Raw genomic sequence first — 20,088 nt, forward strand, 5'->3', positions numbered from 1 at the left:
AGTTCATGTTATCATTATTTTGAATTATTTACATTAATGTGCTACTTATAAACTAATTATTAAGAGTAAAAAGAATTATATTATACAAAATTTTAAATTTTAAATAATTTTATGTTATATTTTTAAATTTAGAGATGGCTCTGTTATAACTCTCAGTGTTCAAGGGTAATTATTGAAATTTATTCAGAAAGTGAAATGCTTCCGTGTGGCCGGATTTTCTCTTTCGGGTCAAACACCCCTTTAGCTTGGGGTCTGTTTATGCAGGCTGTGGGCTTTGTTCTCTACTGAGCTTGGGTGTTTATGCAGGCAATACCCATTTCAAGTTTTGAAATTAAAAAGTTTCTTACTTCTACTCTCATCTTGCTCAGGCTTTCCTCATTCTTAGATTCTTCTTCTGTTGCTGTTCTTGCTGCTGCTTTGCGTTCTTCTATTTCTTCTGTGAGGAGGTTTTGTTCCATGATCTGCATGAGCCTTTCAAGAAGAACATTGATGGGCTTCAAGTCGCAATGAATTATTGGATTTTACATTGCTCATGAAGATATTGTAAAGCAGCCGCCACATCAACCGCAACATTTAATCTCTTAAGCAGGTTTGAATTTGTTGTTTGATTTTTGCCATCTATATCAGGATGAAACCACTTCTCGAAGCTACCATTTCCCATGATTTTTTTTTTTTTTTCATTTTGTACTCATCCGATTTTTTTTGCAAATTTTTTATTTTGTTAATTGGGTAATATTGAAACTTATTTTCTTGATGAGATAATAGGTTGCTTGTTATTGATTTAATTGATTGCTAGAATTGAGAATGACAATTTTTTATAGAAATTAAGCAAAAAATTCAAATTTTTTAGAGGTGATGTGCTCTGTTCTGCCTTGCACCAAAACTGAACTATTGAACCGAATTATTAATCTGGTTCGGTTCTTTAATAAAATCGGTTTCCCCTGTTTTCGTTTTTTTGAAAGCCAAAAGCTGCAATCAGGTGTAAAGAGCATTCTGATGAAAAGCACTGAAAAGGTAAAGAATTTGGATTCCATTCCCTTCCGATTGTTGATTTATTTAACCCAAATGATAAAAATGTATAATATTCCTATTAAATAGGTTTGAAGATCGAAGCAATTATCTGCTACGGAACTATAAAGTACAAGATTGACAATAAAGAGAGATCAGATGGAATTTTGCGGGATGGGGAAAGTGATGCACCAAGGATCCTAGCAAATCCACTGGGGACTTCCATTCATCTCCTGGCAAACAACACAAGAATGTTACCCATCTAATGTGATTTTCAAAATTAAATAAATGTATATGATGTTTAGTACTAGATTTTCTACTGCAATTATTTAATCAGTTTATACATACGTATATAATACAAGAATACATGGATTATGCACTGAAAAACCAAAGGAAAGAGAGAGAATCAGCCAGGAAAAGTCCTTCAGTATTGAAAGTAAATGTTTTCATGGATTTAGATAACAAGGAAAAAATTGTTCACCTGTTCTACCTTTGTGGATTGAGATACCAAGATAAGTCTTTCTGACCAAATTTAGTTGTCTGCTGACATCCTCCATACTCATTCGTTCTTTGGGTGATTCTGCTGAACAGCCAATGCCAATTTCAAGTACTGAAACTACACAACTTCGTGCTTTCGCACTCATCTTGCTTAGGTTTCCATTAATGTTAGACACTTCTTTTTCTTCTTCTGTTGCCGCTCTTGCAGCGTTTGTTTCTTCTATTTCTTCTGTGAGGAGGTTGGGGTCCATGATCTGCACAAGGCTTTCTGGCAATGCTGCCTTCACAAAGCTGTGAAGATTTAAGCCATCTTTGAATATTTCATCAATTGGTGATCTTCCCGAGAACATCTCTAATACAAGGATCCCAAAGCTATATGCATCCCCCTCTTTCGATGCTGGACAACCCATTCCATACTCTGCAAATTAGATAAGAATTTTCTTGTTAATATGTTAATAGACATTATGAATAAAAAAATAATTATAAATTTGAAGCAGGAAAAGAAAGAAGTCGGATCAGGTCAGTGCCTGGAGGAGCATAACCAATTGTTCCTTTCATTCTAGTTGTGGTAGACACGCTAGACATGCTTTGAGATGAATCATTGGCTGTTGAAATGAGTCTTGCTAGACCAAAATCAGATACATGAGCAACCATGTCGTCATCCAAAAGAACATTGTTGGGTTTCAGGCCACAATGAATAACTGGATTTTTACATTGCTCATGAAGATATTGCAAGGCGGATGCGACATCAACTGCAACATTTAATCTCTGAAGCAGGTTTAAATTCCTTGATTGTTTTGTACCATCTGTGTTAGGATGCAACCACTTTTGCAAGCTCCCATTTCCCATGAATTCAAAGATTAGAGCTTTGAATTCATTAAGTTTATAATCCATGCTAGAGCAACATGTCAACATCTTAACAAGATTTCAATGCCTGATACTCATCAACACTTTGCATTCAGAAATAAAGCTCTTGGAAGCACCCTTTTGTTCAAGCTTGAGCACTTTAACAGCTACTGGTCTTTCAACTTGATCTAAAAATCCTTTATATACAGAGCCGAAGCTGCCAGATCCAATCAAATTTCTGGAGGAGAATCCATTTGTTGCACGAGAAATATCTCCACAAGATAGCTTCAAAATTTTGTTCATCATTGAGGATGAAGAAGCTGAACTCTGTTTTGGATTTCTTTTCCAATAAAGAAGAAGAAAGACTAATATCAATAAGAGACACAGAACCATGAGAGGTAGTATAATTGCCAGCTTATTAAAAGAAGACCCTCCTCTCTTGTTGGGGCATTTTGGTAGATTGAGTTCTGGGACACCTCCGCAAAGCTTATTATTACCGGTTAATGATAGCGCACTTGCACTTCTGAAAACTCTTCCAGTTGGTACTTCACCCTCAAGATTATTGAAAGAAAGATTCAGGTGATGTAAATATGGAATGCTCTGTAGACCTGTTGGAATTTGCCCTGTCAACTTGTTTCGTGAAATATCTAACTATTGAAGGCCTTTCAGGGAGGCCAAAGATGGAGGGATGGTCCCTTGAAAGGAATTCCCTTGTAGATAAAGAAATTCCAATTTCAAGCAATCCCCAATTGTTGCTAGCTTCCCTACTTCAAAAGGTAGGATTCCAGTTATGGAGTTTAGAGATAAATCCAGTAATTGTGTCAAGGAAGGAATAAGCAAAACCTCAGGGGGTATGACTCCAGTCAGGTTATTATTTGAAATGTCTAATTTGTACAAAGTTTGGCAGTTTCCAATGCCTGAAGGAATGCTTCCTTGAAATTTGTTGCCCGATAATTTGAGTATAAGCAAATGAGCAAGGTTTCTGATGGAGGATGGAATCTTACCTGACAATCTATTTCCATATTGTTACACTCATTTCATATAGGCATTTTAGGATAGTTTTGCATCCATTTTGCCCTTATATTTTAGTATATTTTATGTTTTTAGCTTTATTTTAGCTTATTTGTTAACTTTAGATACTTTATATTTGATTTTTGTAATTTTGATGTTTTTGATAGGATTTTGTGGCAAATCGAAGATCAATGAGTGCATTAGGAAGTGATTTGAAGAAATTTGGAGTTCTTCAAGCATAGAGGAAAGTTGAAGAAATCAAGCCTTGAAAGAGCAAGTTAGCCGAAATTTGCTTGAGTTTTTGCTTAAGATCCCGCTTAGGGTAAAGCGGCAATGCTTAAGGTGCAACACAAGTCAAGCATAAGCAGAAAAGTCCATTTTACTCTAAGTCTGCCGAGATTTGCTGAAAGTCTGCTTAACCTTAAGCAGACAGTGCGACCAGAGGCTAAAATTTGCTAAGAAGCTGCTTAGGGTTAAGCCGAACCCTAAGCAGAATGCCCAGAACGTGAATAGTGCTGCTGACTTGGATAATTTTACACCTCATTTCCTATCCACTCCTTGTCTTTTATTTACTTTTAGGGCAACTTTTAGGGACCATATAAATTCATCATTTCCTTATTTTTGCCATAAGAGGAAGGGAAGGAAAAACAAAAAGGAAAGAAAATTATATAGAAAGAGGGAGAGAAGACGCCATTCTCTCTAGGAAGAGGAGCTGCTGCACGAGTTTGGAGCTCCAGAAACCAGAGACCTTGGTTCTTCCACCTGGGTTTTCCTATTTCAGTCCTTTTGTCATGTTTTTCTTTATTCTTCCATCAATATTTCTTGTAAATACCATCATGAGTGAGTAATTTCTTTAGATTTCAGAGTTGGGAAATATGTTTTAGATTAATTTGTGGATTTGGACTGGGTATTTCCTTATTTTATATGAATATGAGTTTTGATTTCTTCCTTGTGTGCTTGATTTACTTGTCTAATGTTGATACCCATTGGGTATTGTGTTAATATTTGATTGAAGGACCGAAAGGTGAAAGTCATTGATGGGTAATCATGGATGGGAACTTAAAATCACCTAGATTTAGAAATAAACTAGGACTTTAAGAGGAATTAATTATTGGTTACAAAACTTAATGGGTTTTAAAGTAATCAAATACATACGAAAGTAGGTTTGGTTATTTTAGAATACACTTTGATTTGCTTGAAAAAGATATCAAAGGGATTTAGAATCAATTTCCTTCAAACTCTATTTTTCCCTAAAAATTGGAATGCCCAAGACAAATCCCAATTAATTTATGCATAAACCCCCAACTCTGGAATCACTTTTACCATAATTAGACTTTCGTTTAAATTACCCATTGTTAATTTTAGTTTAATTGCGAACTAGAATTAGAATTTATTTGTTTGCTCTTTACCCATTTCAATTAGATTAATCAATTTACCTTGCTCATTTACATTTACCATTTATTCATTAATCATTAGCCCAAATAATCGCTTCATTCATAGTTTAGTAATCAAACAGCAAATCCTCGTGGGAACGATACTTGATTCATCACTTTATTACTTGAGACGACCCGTATACTTGCGGAATTAGTCACAACAAGTTTTTGGCGCCGTTGCCGGGGATTTGATTTTTTTTGTTTGATATTGAACAATTGTTTGTTTGGTTAATTTGGGCATTTTATTTTATTTTCTTTTTACCATTTTACTTTGAGAATTTGTTTATTTTTGTTTTTCAGGTGCTTTATTTTATGAGAAGGACAAAAAGTGAAGAAATCAATTTATTCTTTGACCTAGAAATAGAGAAGACAACAAAGGCTTTAAGAGCAGAATCTAAGAGGAGAAAAGCTGAAATTAAAGCTCAACAACAACAAGAAAGAGCACAAGAGCAAGAGCAATTACAAGAAGAAATGGCCAACAACAACAATAACAACCGCTCTGTGAAAGATCATGCCTATCCTAACATTGGAGATTTCATGCCAAGTATTACAAGACCAAGAGTAGAAGCTAATAATTTTGAACTGAAGCCTGCAGTCTGTCAAATGGTACAACAAGCACAATTTGGAGGAAATCCAAGTGAAAGTCCACATGTGTATCTAGCACACTTTCTTGAGATCAGCGATATGTTGAAGATAAATGGAGTTTCTGATGATGCAATTCGACTCAGATTATTTCCTTTTTCTCTGAAGGACTGAGCTAGAGAGTGGTTACATTCTTTGCCACCGGGTTCTATCACAACATGGGATGAACTTTCTCAAGCATTTTTAGCTCAATATTTTCCACCAAGCAAGACAGCTAAATTTGAGAAATGAGCTGACTTCTTTTAAACCTAGAGATGATGAGAGCTTGTATGAAGCATGGGAAAGGTACAAGGATTTGCAAAGGAGATGTCCACATCATGGGATTCCTAAGTGGATGCTTGTTCAACACTTTTACAATGGAGTTTCACCAGCCATTAGGAGTACGATTGATGCATCTTCTGGAGGTGACCTTATGGAGAAATCTAAAGATGAAGCTTTTTCTGCTCTTGATAAAATTGCTTATAACAACTACCAATGGAGTTGTGAGAGGAATGAGATCAAGAAACCAGCTGGTATGTTTGAGCTTGATGCCATGAATATGATTAATGCTAAGTTTGATGCTTTGACAAGGAAAATGGACAAGCTAAGCATGAAAGTAGATTCTTCAAATAGAGGTTCTAGTAATTCAGTAGAAGTTGGAGCTGCAAATGTCAATTGTGCAGCAGATTTTTCTGCACTAAATCAAGATTTTTCAAGTGAGCAAGTGGATTATGTGGGGAACTACAATCAAAGACCAGGTGGTAACCCATTTTCTGCAACTTATGATCCAGCATGGAGAAGCCACCCCAATTTCTCATGGGGAGGTAGATAAGGGCAAAATCAGAATTTTCAGCAGAATAGAGGTCCCCCTCCTGGAATTTCTAAACCTCAAAATGTACCTGCTCCACCTCTACCACAACAAGCACAACTAGACAAGACAGCTAGATTGGAATCTATGATTGAAACTCTACTTGTGAGCCATCAAAGTCAACAAGAAATGATTTCTCAATTAGCATCTAAAGTGGATCAAATGGCAACACACAACAAGATGTTAGAGAATCAAATAGCTCAACAAGCTAGTGATGCATGCATTTTATATCATCATTTAGGTATAATTTTTGCACATAATTTACCCTTATTCATAGCTATTATTTTAGATATTAGTATATATTTAGTCAATTTTATAATTTTCACATTTCTTAGTTTAATTTTTGGAATTTATTTGTTTTGTAGGTTAAATCTGGAGAAATTTGATGTATTTTGATCAGAGTAGCCATTTGGAGGAGATTAAAATCGAATTGCAAAAATTTTGAAGTTGAAAAAAAAAAAAAAAAAAAAAAAATGGCCGAGAGCGACACAACCTGCAGCACAACCGAATTAGCTCATGTCGCAAGTTGTGTCGATCGTCAGATATTCACGCCGAGAGCGACACAACCCGACACAATGGCTCGGCTTATGTCGCTTTCTTGGAAAATTTTTGACGTGGCATTTCCGTTACTCCAGCCTTTTTACCTCACTTTCTCTGGATCCTTCCCCCTTTTACCCATTCTAGAACAGTCCCCTTGCCTATATAAAGTGCCCTTTATCACTTTCTTTCCATATAGAGAGCAAGGGAGTCATTTTCGATAAAAGTGAGAAAGAGAAAGAGGAGCATTTTCTGCATTTTCTGCATCTTCTTCCAAAGACAAGGATCACGTTTACGCACTTTTCTGCGAGATCCTGCTGCAAATCTGTGAGTTTTCTACCCCTTTTAGTTTACATTTCCATTATTTCTTCATTTCTTCATTTGGGTTTGTCTTTAAACAATGATTTGTGAGTAGTTTATTGAGATTCTAGAGATGGGTTTGTAAATATTGATTTGTTTTGTGGTTTTGAACTGATTTAGCCATTTAAATGAAGATTGTTATATTTTGATTTATTGCTTGTGTGCTTATTTCCTTGCTTGATGAATGGGCCCTCATTAAGTTAAGTTTTAATCCTTAATAGATGGACTGAAAAGTGAATATTGGGGATAGATAATCTTGCAATAAACTTTATTTTCTTGGTGTTAGAAATAAGCTAAGAAGATTAAGGGGAACTTTCCAAAAATCAATTAGAGCATTAATTGGGTTTTTGTTAGATTTGAAATACCGTGAAAACAGGGTTTGATTTAATGAAAACCGATTTTGAGATGCTTGAAAAAGGTTTCAAAAATTTAAGAATTGATTTCCCTCAAAATTGCAATTCTCATGTGTTTGGCTAAATTAGGGATAAACCACATGCAATCAATATGGAAAATCCAATCTCTAGAATCATTTTATTTCATTGAATTTAGATTTAAATTCTCCAAATCTCATAAATAGCAATTTCAATTTAAATCCAATTTAAATTTAATCTCTAGAATTACTTTATTTTTATTTTTATTGAATTTAGATTTAATTTTTCTTAATTTCATAAATAGAAATTTCAAATTAATTTTTGGTAATCTAGTTTAATTAATTTTAGTTAATTGTTTGGTTTAGCATTAATTACTTAAATACCAATTTTAATTGCAAATTTCATTTTACATCTTTAATTTTTGTCTTAATTTTAATTTTTAGATTTTATTTTTAATATCTTTTAATTTTTGTCATTCTAATTTGCTTATACTTTTATTTCCAATTTAAGCACAATTCCCTGTGGGATCGATATCAATTTTTAAAACTATACTACTGTGACCCGTGCACTTGCGGATATACACACAGTATCAAGTTTTTGGCGCCGTTGCCGGGGAATTGTTTGTTTTTAAGTTGGATTTTAATTGTTTTAAGCTAATTAGAATTTTTATTTTATTTTATTTTCACTATTGTTCCTTGTGTTTTTCAGGTACTTTTCTTGTTTATGAGACGATCGAAAAGCACAAGTGACACTGAATTGTTGTTCAATCCTGAAATTGAAAAATTCTGTCGAGCCAACAAAAAGGAATACAAAAGAAGAAAAGAAGCAGAAAAAGAAGAACAACAAATATTTGAGCAAGAGGAGACAATAGAAAATATGGAGAATCAAAATAGAGCTATTGGAGGAGATAATGGAGGAAACGAGCAAAACGGGCAAAATCTTTATTTGTTAATCAAAATGATCATCAAAGAAGATCCATGTTAGATTATGCTTTTCCTAGATGTACTGATGTGAGAGATAACAGACCTATTATTGGAGCTAATCAATTTGAATTAAAAACTGGTCTTATTCAAATGGTTCAGAATTCACAATTTGGAGGTAGCCCACTTGAAAATCCTCATTCTCATTTGAAGAAATTTTTGATGATATGTGGTACACAAAGACAACACGAGTTTCGATGAAGTTATTCGGCTCACCTTATTTCCATTTTCTCTTGGGATTGACATTGGAGTGGTATGACTCACTCCCACAAGCTATTATAGCTACTTGGGAGCAGCTATCTCAAGCTTTTCTATCTCAATTTTTCCCACCTGGGAAGACTACTCATTTGAGGAATTTGATGGTAGCTTTTAAACCAAGGGATGATGAAACTTTGTATGAATCTTGGATGAGATTTAAGGAGCTTGAAAGGCAATGTCCTCATCATGAAATACCCAAATGGATGATTGTTGAATTTCTACACTGAGTTACTCGACCATAAGAAACACAATTGATTCACAAGCAGGAGGAGATTTCATGAGAATGACAAGTGAAGAATGCTATGATCTATTAGAGAAGATTGCTCATAATACCCATTTATGGGGAAATCCTAGAGCACTTGAGCCAAAGAAAGCTGGGATCTATGAACTAGACTCAGTTAGCTACATGAATGCAAGATTTGACCAGTTAACTCAGCTTCTTAGTGATTTTTGCACAAAGGCAACAACATCAACTCCTACAACTATGCAACAAGTTGCCTTCACAAATGGAACTCAAAGTTGTGGAGTTGATTATTCTTCTTATGGTGATGATTATTTGCAAGAGCAAGCTGCTTATGCAGGAGGTTATCAACAAAAACCTATGGGAAATTCTTATTCTAATATGAACAACTCAACATGGAGACCACAAGCAACTTTTGCTCAACAAGGCCAAAGCTCAAATTATCCTCATAACCAGCAGTTTATGCAGCAGAACAAGCCTCAATTTCAGCCCACAAGACAACCACCACCTGGATATCAAGCAAGAGCACAACAATCCCTTCCACCTCATGAACCGAAGCCAACCTTGGAGAGCATGATGGAGAAATTTTTTGCTGAACAAAGCAAGATGAATAACAAATTGGAGGAAGAAATGCAACACATGAGACAAACCATGGATCAATTACAAGTCCACAACCGCATGTTGGAGACTCAATTGGCGCAACAAGCAAGCTCATCAGGAAGCAATTCCTATGGGAAACTACCTAGCCAACCACAAAACCCTCATGAACAATGTAAGGCTGTAACCTTGAGAAGTGGTAAAAAAGTTGGTCAAGAGAGTGAAAACAAGAGAGAAGAAAAAGAGAGCACAAAAGAGGAAAACTCAGTTGAGAGCAAGAAAAATGAAAAAGAAGAAGAAAGCAAAAGTGAGCAAGATGAAGGAGAGAAACCATACATCCCACAGACCTTACAAACCCACCCTTCCCTACCCTCAAAGATTCATCAAGCACAAGCTAGACAAACAATTTGGCAAATTCCTTGAAGTGCTAAAGAAATTGTATATCAATGTGCCATTCACTAAGGCACTATCCCAAATGCCAAGTTATGCCAAATTTTTGAAGGAGATTCTTTCCAACAAGAGAAGATTAGAAGATTATGACACCATCAACTTGGGAGAGCAATGCAGTGCTATAATTCAGAAGAAGTTACCTCCCAAACTCAAAGATCCGGGTGTGTTTTCCATTCCTTGTCATATTGGTGATAATTGTGTGGCAAATGCTTTATGTGACCTTGGAGCTAGCGTCAGCCTAATGCCTCTTTCAATATATGAGAAGTTGAATATGGGAGAATTGAAGCCCACAAACATGTATCTTTCATTAGCTGACCGTTCAATTAAGTATCCAGAAGGCATTCTTGAAAATGTGCCTATCAAGGTTGGGAAATTCTACATTCCAGTGGACTTTGTCATTTTAGATATGGAAGAAGACACAAAAGTTCCTATCTTATTGGGAAGACCCTTCTTGGCAACAGCTGGTGCATTAATTGATGTGAAGGGTGAGCAATTGACACTTAGAGTGGGAGATGATCAAATGATATTCAACATCAATCCAGCCATGAAAAGAAAACATGAAGAAGTTGAGTCTTGTTTGCGGGTAGACATTATTGATGAGATTGTTCAAGAGCATTTCAGACAAAGCTATCCACAAGACCCACTTGAAAATTGCTTAGTCCATGGTGGGAGCATTGATGATGATAATCACAACATAGCTGCTTTTGCACAACACTTGGAGAGCTCTCCACCACATCCTGAAGCCACAATTTTTCAACTTGAAGGAGTGCAAAATTTGGAGATCAAACCACCATCATTAAAGGTAGAGGATGCCCCAAAGGTAGATCTTAAACCTCTTCCTTCCAACCTCAGGTATGCTTTTCTTGGACCCAATGAAACATATCCTGTTATAATTAATGCATGTTTGACTGATATTGAGATTGACAAATTGTTGAGAGTTTTGAGAGAATATAGAAGAGTTTTGGGTTATGCAATTGATGATATAAAGGGAATTAGTCCAACAGTTTGTATGCATAGGATTTTCCTTGAGCCAAATAGTAAACCTTCCATTGAACACCAAAGAAGATTGAATCCTACAATGAAGGATGTTGTGAAAAAGGAAATCCTAAAATTACTAGCTGCTGGAATTATTTACCCCATTTCTGACAGTGAGTGGGTTAGTCTTGTGCATGTTGTACCAAAGAAAGGTGGGGTGTGATTGTTAAAAATGAGAATAATGAATTGATACCCACTAGAACTATTACGAGGTTGGAGAATGTGCATAGACTATAGGAAGTTGAACAATGCCACAAGAAAAGACCATTTTCCCCTTCCTTTTATGGATCAAATGTTAGAGAGATTAGCCAAGCATTCATTCTTTTGTTACTTAGATGGATATTCTGGTTTCTTTCAAATTCCAATACATCACGATGACCGGAGAAAACTACCTTTACTGTCCCTATGGCACCTTTGCCTATCGAAGGATGCCATTCGGATTGTGCAATGCGCTGGCACATTTCAAAGGTGCATGATGGCCATTTTTCTGATTTTATTGAAGAAATTATGGAGGTCTTCATGGATGACTTTTCAAGATATGGCACTAATTTTGATTCATGCTTGACTAATTTGTCTAAAATTTTGCAGAGGTGTGCTGATAATGATTTGGTGTTGAATTGGGAGAAATGCCACTTTATGGTCCAAGAGGGGATCGTTTTAGGGCATTTAATCTCAAATAGGGGAATTGAAGTGGATAGAGCTAAAATAGAAATTATTGAAAAAATGCCCCTCCAACCCTTTGTCAAAGGAGTGCGGAGTTTTCTTGGACATGCAGGGTTTCTGGCGATTTATTCAGATTTTTCTAAACTTGCTAAACCCTTAACAAATCTTTTGAATCATGATGTTAAATTTGATTTTAATCAAGATTGTATGGTTGCTTTTGCAGGTTAAAGGCGGCATTAACAACGGCTCCTATCATGCAACCCCGGATTGGACTTTGCCATTGAAATCATGTGTGATGCAAGCGAGTTTCTTTGTTGGAGTATCCTTGGCCAGCGAAAAGATAGAAAACCTTATGCCATTTACTATGCAAGCCGAACCCTTGATGAAGCCCAAGTCAATTACGCCACAACTGAAAAGGAGTTCCTTGCGGTAGTATTTGCACTCAAAAAATTTCGTTCTTATTTGGTCAACTCAAAGGTAATTGTTTTCACTGATCATGCAGCAATAAAGTATTTAATGAGCAAGAAAGAAGCTAAATCTAGGTTGATTAGATGGATATTGTTACTTCAAGAATTTGATTTGGAAATAAGAGATAAAAAGGGTGTTGAGAATGTGGTGGCTGATCACCTTTCTAGGATGAAAACTGAAAATAAAGATGATGAAATTGTGCCAATTGATGAGTTTTTCATGAATGAGCAGTTGTATGTGTTGAATTCTGCACTTCCATGGTTTGCTGATATTGTGAATTTCTTGTCTTGTGGTGTCTTGCCACCTGATTTATCTTGGCAGCAAAAGAAAAGATTCTTGCATGATGTTAAATTTTATTCTTGGGAAGAACCTCTTTTGTTTAGGAGATGCAATGATGGAATAATTAGAAGATGTATACCAGAGGAAGAAATGCATGATGTTATTTACCATTGTCATTCTTCTGAATATGGTGGTCATTTTAGTGTCTCAAAAACTGTTGAAAAAGTCTTGACATCAGGTTTCTATTGGCCTAATATGTTTAAACATGTGAGAGACTTTGTAAGCAAGTGTGATAGGTGCCAAAGAGTAGGCAACATTTCCAAGAGAGATGAGATGCCCCAACAGTCCATATTAGAAGTTGAATTGTTTGATGTATGGGGAATTGATTTCATGGGGCCATTTCCATCTTCTTATGGGAATAAATATATCTTGGTAGGGGTGGACTATGTATCTAAATGGGTAGAAGCTATTGCTACACCTACCAATGATGCAAAAGTTGTGGTGAAATTTCTGAAAAAATTTGTTTTGACCAGGTTTGGTGCCCCACGTGCCATAATCAGTGATGGTGGTAGCCATTTTTGCAACCACCAATTTGAAAAATTGATGAGAAAATATGGGGTAAAGCATAGGATTGCCACACCATATCACCCTCAAACAAATGGCCAAGTAGAAATCACAAATAGAGAAATCAAGCAAATCTTGGAAAAGCGTCAATAAGTCCAGAAAAGATTGGTCCCTTAAATTAGATGACACTCTTTGGGCATATAGAACAGCATTTAAAACCCCATAGGAACTACACCTTATAGGTTAGTTTTTGGGAAATCATGCCATTTGCCGTAGAATTAGAACACAAAGCTTATTGGGCCATTAGAGCAATCAATTTTGATTTACAATTTCTTTGGACACGAAGACTTTTGCAACTTGATGAATTAGAAGAATTGAGACTTGATGCTTATGAAAATGCTAGGATCTATAAAGAAAGAACAAAAAAATGGCATGATAAGCATATCAAGAAAAAGGACTTTAAAGAAGGAGATTTGGTTCTCTTATTCAATTCAAGGTTAAAATTTTTTCCAGGAAAATTAAAATCAAGGTGGTCAGGTCCATTCAAAATTGTGAAAGTTTTACCTCATGGTGCTGTGGAAATTTTTGGTGAAAAATCTGGTAATTTCAAGGTAAATGGGCAAAGGTTGAGGCACTATTCAGTTGGTGAGCCAATTGAGAAGATAGCAACTTGCTATCTTTCTCATTCTCCATGAAATTTTGAGTAAGTATGGTCAAGCTAAAGACCTAAACTTAGCATTTTTGTGCATAACTCCCAATCTTTCTTTCATTTGATTTAAGATTTTTTTTTTTATATACTCCTTATTCAGAGTTTAACATTGTTCTAATTTCCTTGTGCAGATGGGATATAATGCATTGCAAGCAAATGAGCATAAAAAAAAAAAAAAAGCCCACTACCCATAAAAAAAAAAAAAAATTAGTTGCTTAATTCATTAGTGTTTTTAACTTGTTTAGTTAATATTTTGCTTGTGTTGTTTTTTTTTAGTTCCTCATAAAATACATTTTTCTTTTATATCTCTAGTACATTGCTCACTTGCTTTTATGTGCTACTTCGGATTTACACTTGATGGTTACATTTTTGAGCTTAACTTCCTATTTCAACTTTTTGAGTTTAATTGATTTAATGGATTCCATTGCACTGTTTCTTTTGCAATGAGTGCAGCAGCTGTCCAAATTTTATCTAATTAAATTGGCTGCACTTCAATGAGGTAACAATTCTCATCTCAGCTTGTGTCACTTTCAACACAAGTTGTGCTATCGCTTATGCAACAGGGTAATAATTCTTTATGCACATATGAGCTACCCATTTCTTTATCCCATTTCTTTATGCACATAATTATCCCATTCCTTGCACTCTTTTAACATTGAGGACAATGTTCATTCTGAGTATGGGGGAGAGGGTAAATTTTTTGCAAAAATTATTTTTCCTTTTCATTTGCATATAGTGACATACTCATTCATCACTTCATACTTGTACATATTCACATACATACACTTGCATATAGCCTCATATACTTAGTTACGCATACTTAGTTGCATATAGATTGACTTGACATTTACACTCATGCATTTCGTTCATTTAAAATTTTTGGATTTTTTAAACCAGTCTTTGGATTCCATAAGCCACTTATTCAAGCAATCCAACTTGCCTTTAGATGGTTAGTGGAATGAAAGTTCCAGCTGGGTACAAAGTCTTAAGCATTATTCTTTCTCTTATTTAATAGCTGAAAATTAATATATCAATCTAGGTATGCAGTGCTAGTTAGTTATTTTGAGTTTTGAGTGTCTGGATAAGCCTTTAAGGAAGAAAATGGTCATTGTCGTCTCACCATTCCTAGAACAAGCATCTTAGATCTTTCAAAGCGAAATTTTTAACTTGCATTTGATAAGAATATGATTTAGGCATTTCTTCATATTTTAAACCTCACATTTAGCCTTAACCTACCTTAATTTCATTTTAACCCTTGCAAACCCCCTTGAACCTTAAATCCCTAACTTCTTTGGAACCCAAATCATTTACCTAGCCATTAAACCTAAACACTACCACCTATTATGAGAATAATATTTTAGCAATTAAGTGCATAAAAAAAAAAAAAAAAAAAACTTGGAGGATTGAAACATCTTGAAAAGTGCTAGAGTAATTGTGAAAAGTTGATAAAAAAAAAATAGTCACAAAAATATCCCAAAGGTAATTTTGGGTGTGACGTGAAATAGGGACACATACAAAATAAAAAAATATATTATAAAAGTAGTCCCTTTATTGTGTTAGCACTTAAGATTCATTGTGAATTTCTTTCCTCTTGATAAAAAAAATTAGTATTATATAAAAAAAAAAAAAAATGGATGCACTTTGAGTTTCATGGTTAATATTATTCTCATATTTTGTTTACCTTATTCCCTTTCTTTGTTAACCACAATCTTACCCTATTTGACCCCATTACAACCCTTAAAAAGACCTAATGATTCTTTGAAAAATGCTTGTTACATTAGTAGAGTTAGATCTTTTATGCTTGCATATGGGTTTGGCAATATAATCTTTCATACATTACTCACCATCTATTTGAGACACATTGGCTATCTATTTCATTTAGGTTTGTTTTGGCACAATTGACTCTTGTAGCTGGTTGGTATTTGTTGCTTGGGTTGATTGGTTAATTCTTAGCTATTCTGTAATAGTTGAGAGTGCTTGCTTCATTCTTTGTGCTTTTGCTGGTGGGAATTTGGAATGTTGGTGGCTAGAGGTAAGTTGGTAGTTTGGATTAGTGAATTTTTGAGTTTTCAAAGACTGTTTCTATTCCCTTCCAAATGAGTTTCAATGAAATTTTTGCTTGAGGACAAGCAAGAGTTTGAGTATGGGGGAATTTGATGCATGCATTTTATATCATCATTTAGGTATAATTTTTGCACATAATTTACCCTTATTCATAGCTATTATTTTAGATATTAGTATATATTTAGTCAATTTTATAATTTTCACATTTCTTAGTTTAATTTTTGGAATTTATTTGTTTTGTAGGTTAAATCTGGAGAAATTTGATGTATTTTGATCAGAGTAGCCATTTGGAGGAGATTAAAATCGAATTGCAAAAATTTTGAAGTTGAGAAAAAAAAAAAAAAATGGCCGAGGCGACACAACTGCTGACAACCGAATTAGCTCATGTCGCAAGTTGTGTCGATCGTCGATATTCACGCCGAGAGCGACACAACCATGACACAACCGGCTAAACTTATGTCGTTTTCTTGGAAAATTTTTGACGTGGCATTTCCGTTACTCCAGCCTTTTTACCTCACTTTCTCTGGATCCTTCCCCCTTTTACCCATTCTAGAACAGTCCCCTTGCCTATATAAAGTGCCCTTTATCACTTTCTTTCCATATAGAGAGCAAGGGAGTCATTTTCGGTAAAAGTGAGAAAGAGAAAGAGGAGCATTTTCTGCATTTTCTGCATCTTCTTCCAGCAGCAGCAAGGATCACGTTTCTGCACTTTTCTGCAGAGATCCTGCTGCAAATCTGCTGGGTTTTTCTACCCCTTTTAGTTTACATTTCCATTATTTCTTCATTTCTTCATTTGGGTTTGTCTTTAAACAATGATTTGTGAGTAGTTTATTGAGATTCTAGAGATGGGTTTGTAAATATTGATTTGTTTTGTGGTTTTGAACTGATTTAGCCATTTAAATGAAGATTGTTATATTTTGATTTATTGCTTGTGTGCTTATTTCCTTGCTTGATGAATGGGCCCTCATTAAGTTAAGTTTTAATCCTTAATAGATGGACTGAAAAGTGAATATTGGGGATAGATAATCTTGCAATAAACTTTATTTTCTTGGTGTTAGAAATAAGCTAAGAAGATTAAGGGGAACTTTCCAAAAATCAATTAGAGCATTAATTGGGTTTTTGTTAGATTTGAAATACCGTGAAAACAGGGTTTGATTTAATGAAAACCGATTTTGAGATGCTTGAAAAAGGTTTCAAAAATTTAAGAATTGATTTCCCTCAAAATTGCAATTCTCATGTGTTTGGCTAAATTAGGGATAAACCACATGCAATCAATATGGAAAATCCAATCTCTAGAATCATTTTATTTCATTGAATTTAGATTTAAATTCTCCAAATCTCATAAATAGCAATTTCAATTTAAATCCAATTTAAATTTAATCTCTAGAATTACTTTATTTTTATTTTTATTGAATTTAGATTTAATTTTTCTTAATTTCATAAATAGAAATTTCAAATTAATTTTTGGTAATCTAGTTTAATTAATTTTAGTTAATTGTTTGGTTTAGCATTAATTACTTAAATACCAATTTTAATTGCAAATTTCATTTTACATCTTTAATTTTTGTCTTAATTTTAATTTTTAGATTTTATTTTTAATATCTTTTAATTTTTGTCATTCTAATTTGCTTATACTTTTATTTCCAATTTAAGCACAATTCCCTGTGGGATCGATATCAATTTTTAAAACTATACTACTGTGACCCGTGCACTTGCGGATATACACACAGTATCAGCTAGCTCTTCAAGTAACAAAGCATTTGGGAAGCTTCCTAGCCAACCAGAAAATTCAAGGGAGCATTGCAAGGCTATTACATTGAGAAGTGGAAAAATATTGGAGAATGGAGATAAAAAAAATTGAAGAGGAAGTTGAAGAAAAGAAAAGCAGAGAAGGAGATGAACAAACTGAAGCTGAAGTTAGAATTGAAGCTGAGAAAGAAAATTTAGTGGAAGAAAAAGGAAGTAAGGAGAGGGAGAGCAAAGAGGAAGAACCTAAATATGTTGCACCTAAAGCCTACATGCCACCTTTACCATTCCCACAAAGGTTTCAGAAAGCAAAATTGGATAAACAATTTGGGAAATTTTTGGAGGTATTGAAGTCTTTGCATGTGAATATTCCTTTCACTGATGCCTTAGCACAAATGCCTTCATATGCCAAATTTTTGAAGGAGATTTTATCTAACAAGAAGAAATTGGAGGAATTTGAGACTGTAGCTCTCACGGAAGAAAGCAGTGCTATTTTGCAAAATAAGCTTCCACCCAAACTGAAAGATCCTGGGAGTTTCTCCATACCATGTCACATTGGGGATATCAGTATAGATAAGGTTTTATGCGATCTTGGAGCCAGTGTTAGTCTGATGCCATTATCTATCTATGAGAAAATGAAGATTGGAGAAATAAAGCCTACTACCATATCACTACAGTTAGCAGATAGGTCTATTAAATTTCCAATTGGGGTAGTTGAGAATGTTCCTCTGAAAGTTGGGAAATTTTTCATACCAGTGGATTTTATGGTATTGGAGATGGAGGAGGATGTACACATTCCTATTATTCTTGGTAGACCTTTCCTTGCTACTGCTGGAGCTGTGATTGATGTAAAAAATGGGAGGCTTACATTAGAAGTTGGGGAAGAGAAAGTAGAATTCAATTTGTTTCAAGCAATGAAAAAGAAAGATGATTCAAACTCATGCTTGAGAGTTGATGTGATAGATGAAGAGGTTAGAGAAATGCTTAAAAAGTAACATCCTAAAGATCCCTTAGAAGCTTGTTTGGTTCATAACATCAAAAAAGGGGATGAGATTGAGGAAGCTGCAGAATATGCTACAATTTTGGAAGGAAATCCACCATTGCCTATGGCTGATATTGAAAAGATTGGGAACTTGAAGCAAGAAACGACTTCATCATCAAAGTTTGAAAAAGGTGAAGCACCTAAGGTAGAGTTGAAACCTCTTCCAACAAATCTCAGGTATGCTTTTCTAGGGCAAAATTCTACATATCCTGTGATTGTTAGTGCTAAATTGACTGATTGTGAGGTTGAAAAATTATTGAGAGTTCTTAGGAAGCATAGAAGGATAATTGGTTATACCATTGATGATATTAAAGGAATACATCCTTCTGTGCATGCATAGAATTTTGTTGGAAAATGACCATAAAGCCTCTCGAGAATCACAAAGGAGATTGAATCCAAACATGAAAGAGGTTGTGAAAAGGAGATCTTGAAATTGCTTGATGCAGGTATTATTTACCTGTTTACAAAGCAATTGGGTAAGTCGATTCATATTGTACCTAAGAAAGAGGGCATCACAGTGGTGAAAAATGAAAATGATGAACTAATACCTACAAGAACTGTAACTGGATGGAGAATGTGTATAGACTATAGGAAATTGAATAAGGCAACTAGAAAGGACCATTTTCCATTACCATTTATAGATCAAATGCTTGAGAGACTAGCTCATCATTCTTATTTTTGCTATTTGGATGGCTATTCAGGGTTCTTTGGATCCCTACTCACCTAGATGATCAGGATAAAACTACCTTCACATGTCCTTATGGTACCTTTGCATATCGAAGGATGCCATTTGGACTATGTAATGCCCCTGCTACATTTCAACGATGTATGATGTCCATATTTTCTGACATGATTGAGGGAATTATGGAAGTGTTCATGGATGATTTTTCTGTGTATGGTAAATCTTTTGATGAATGCTTATCTAACTTGTCTAAGGTTTTGCAGAGATGTGAAGAGTTCAATTTAGTTTTGAATTGGGAAAAGTGCCATTTTATGGTACAAGAAGGAATTGTTTTGGGACATCTTGTGTCAAACAGGGGTATTGAGGTGGATAAATCAAAGGTAGAAATTATTGAGAAAATGCCACCCCCAACATCTGTGAAGGGAGTGAGGAGTTTCTTGGGGCATGCTGGATTTTATAGGAGATTCATCAAGGATTTCTCTAAGATTTCTAAACCTCTTACCAATTTATTGAGTAAAGATGTGGAATTTAATTTTGATACTAATTGTATGAATGCTTTTTGCAGGATAAAGGAAGCTTTGATATCTGCTCCTATTATGCAGCCACCCGATTGGTCATTACCTTTTGAGTTAATGTGCGATGCTAGTGATTATGCCATTGGGGCTGTTTTGGGACAAAGGAAAGATAAGAAGGTGTATGCAATATGTTATGCAAGTAGGACCTTAGATGATGCTCAAATAAATTACTCTACTACAGA

The 20,088-nt window shown here is 34.9% G+C and overlaps 1 protein-coding gene, 1 long non-coding RNA gene and 2 other non-coding genes across 4 annotated transcripts; 1 reads left to right on the plus strand and 3 right to left on the minus strand.

Moving 5' to 3' along the window:
- The first annotated feature begins 318 nt into the window (after nucleotides 1–318).
- Nucleotides 319–1,318, plus strand: LOC131180846 (uncharacterized). The gene is made up of 2 exons (XR_009149517.1): nucleotides 319–1,014; nucleotides 1,099–1,318. It is a non-coding gene; the product is annotated as an uncharacterized LOC131180846 (long non-coding RNA).
- A 136-nt stretch (nucleotides 1,319–1,454) lies between these two features.
- LOC110652393 (probable LRR receptor-like serine/threonine-protein kinase At3g47570) lies at nucleotides 1,455–2,400 on the minus strand. Its single transcript, XM_021807973.2, has 2 exons — nucleotides 2,034–2,400; nucleotides 1,455–1,924 (listed from the first exon to the last, which is right to left on the minus strand). The coding sequence occupies exons 1-2, from the start codon at nucleotides 2,398–2,400 to the stop codon at nucleotides 1,455–1,457; spliced, it is 837 nt and encodes a 278-aa protein (XP_021663665.2).
- Nucleotides 2,401–5,655: 3,255 nt separating this feature from the next.
- LOC131170225 (small nucleolar RNA R71) lies at nucleotides 5,656–5,762 on the minus strand. Its single transcript, XR_009141142.1, has one exon. It is a non-coding gene; the product is annotated as a small nucleolar RNA R71 (small nucleolar RNA).
- A 3,115-nt stretch (nucleotides 5,763–8,877) lies between these two features.
- Nucleotides 8,878–8,984, minus strand: LOC131169737 (small nucleolar RNA R71). Its single transcript, XR_009140647.1, has one exon. It is a non-coding gene; the product is annotated as a small nucleolar RNA R71 (small nucleolar RNA).
- Nucleotides 8,985–20,088: the final 11,104 nt, after the last annotated feature.

This window comes from Hevea brasiliensis, chromosome 1 (assembly GCF_030052815.1).
Source record: "Hevea brasiliensis isolate MT/VB/25A 57/8 chromosome 1, ASM3005281v1, whole genome shotgun sequence".
Lineage (NCBI taxonomy): Eukaryota > Viridiplantae > Streptophyta > Magnoliopsida > Malpighiales > Euphorbiaceae > Hevea > Hevea brasiliensis.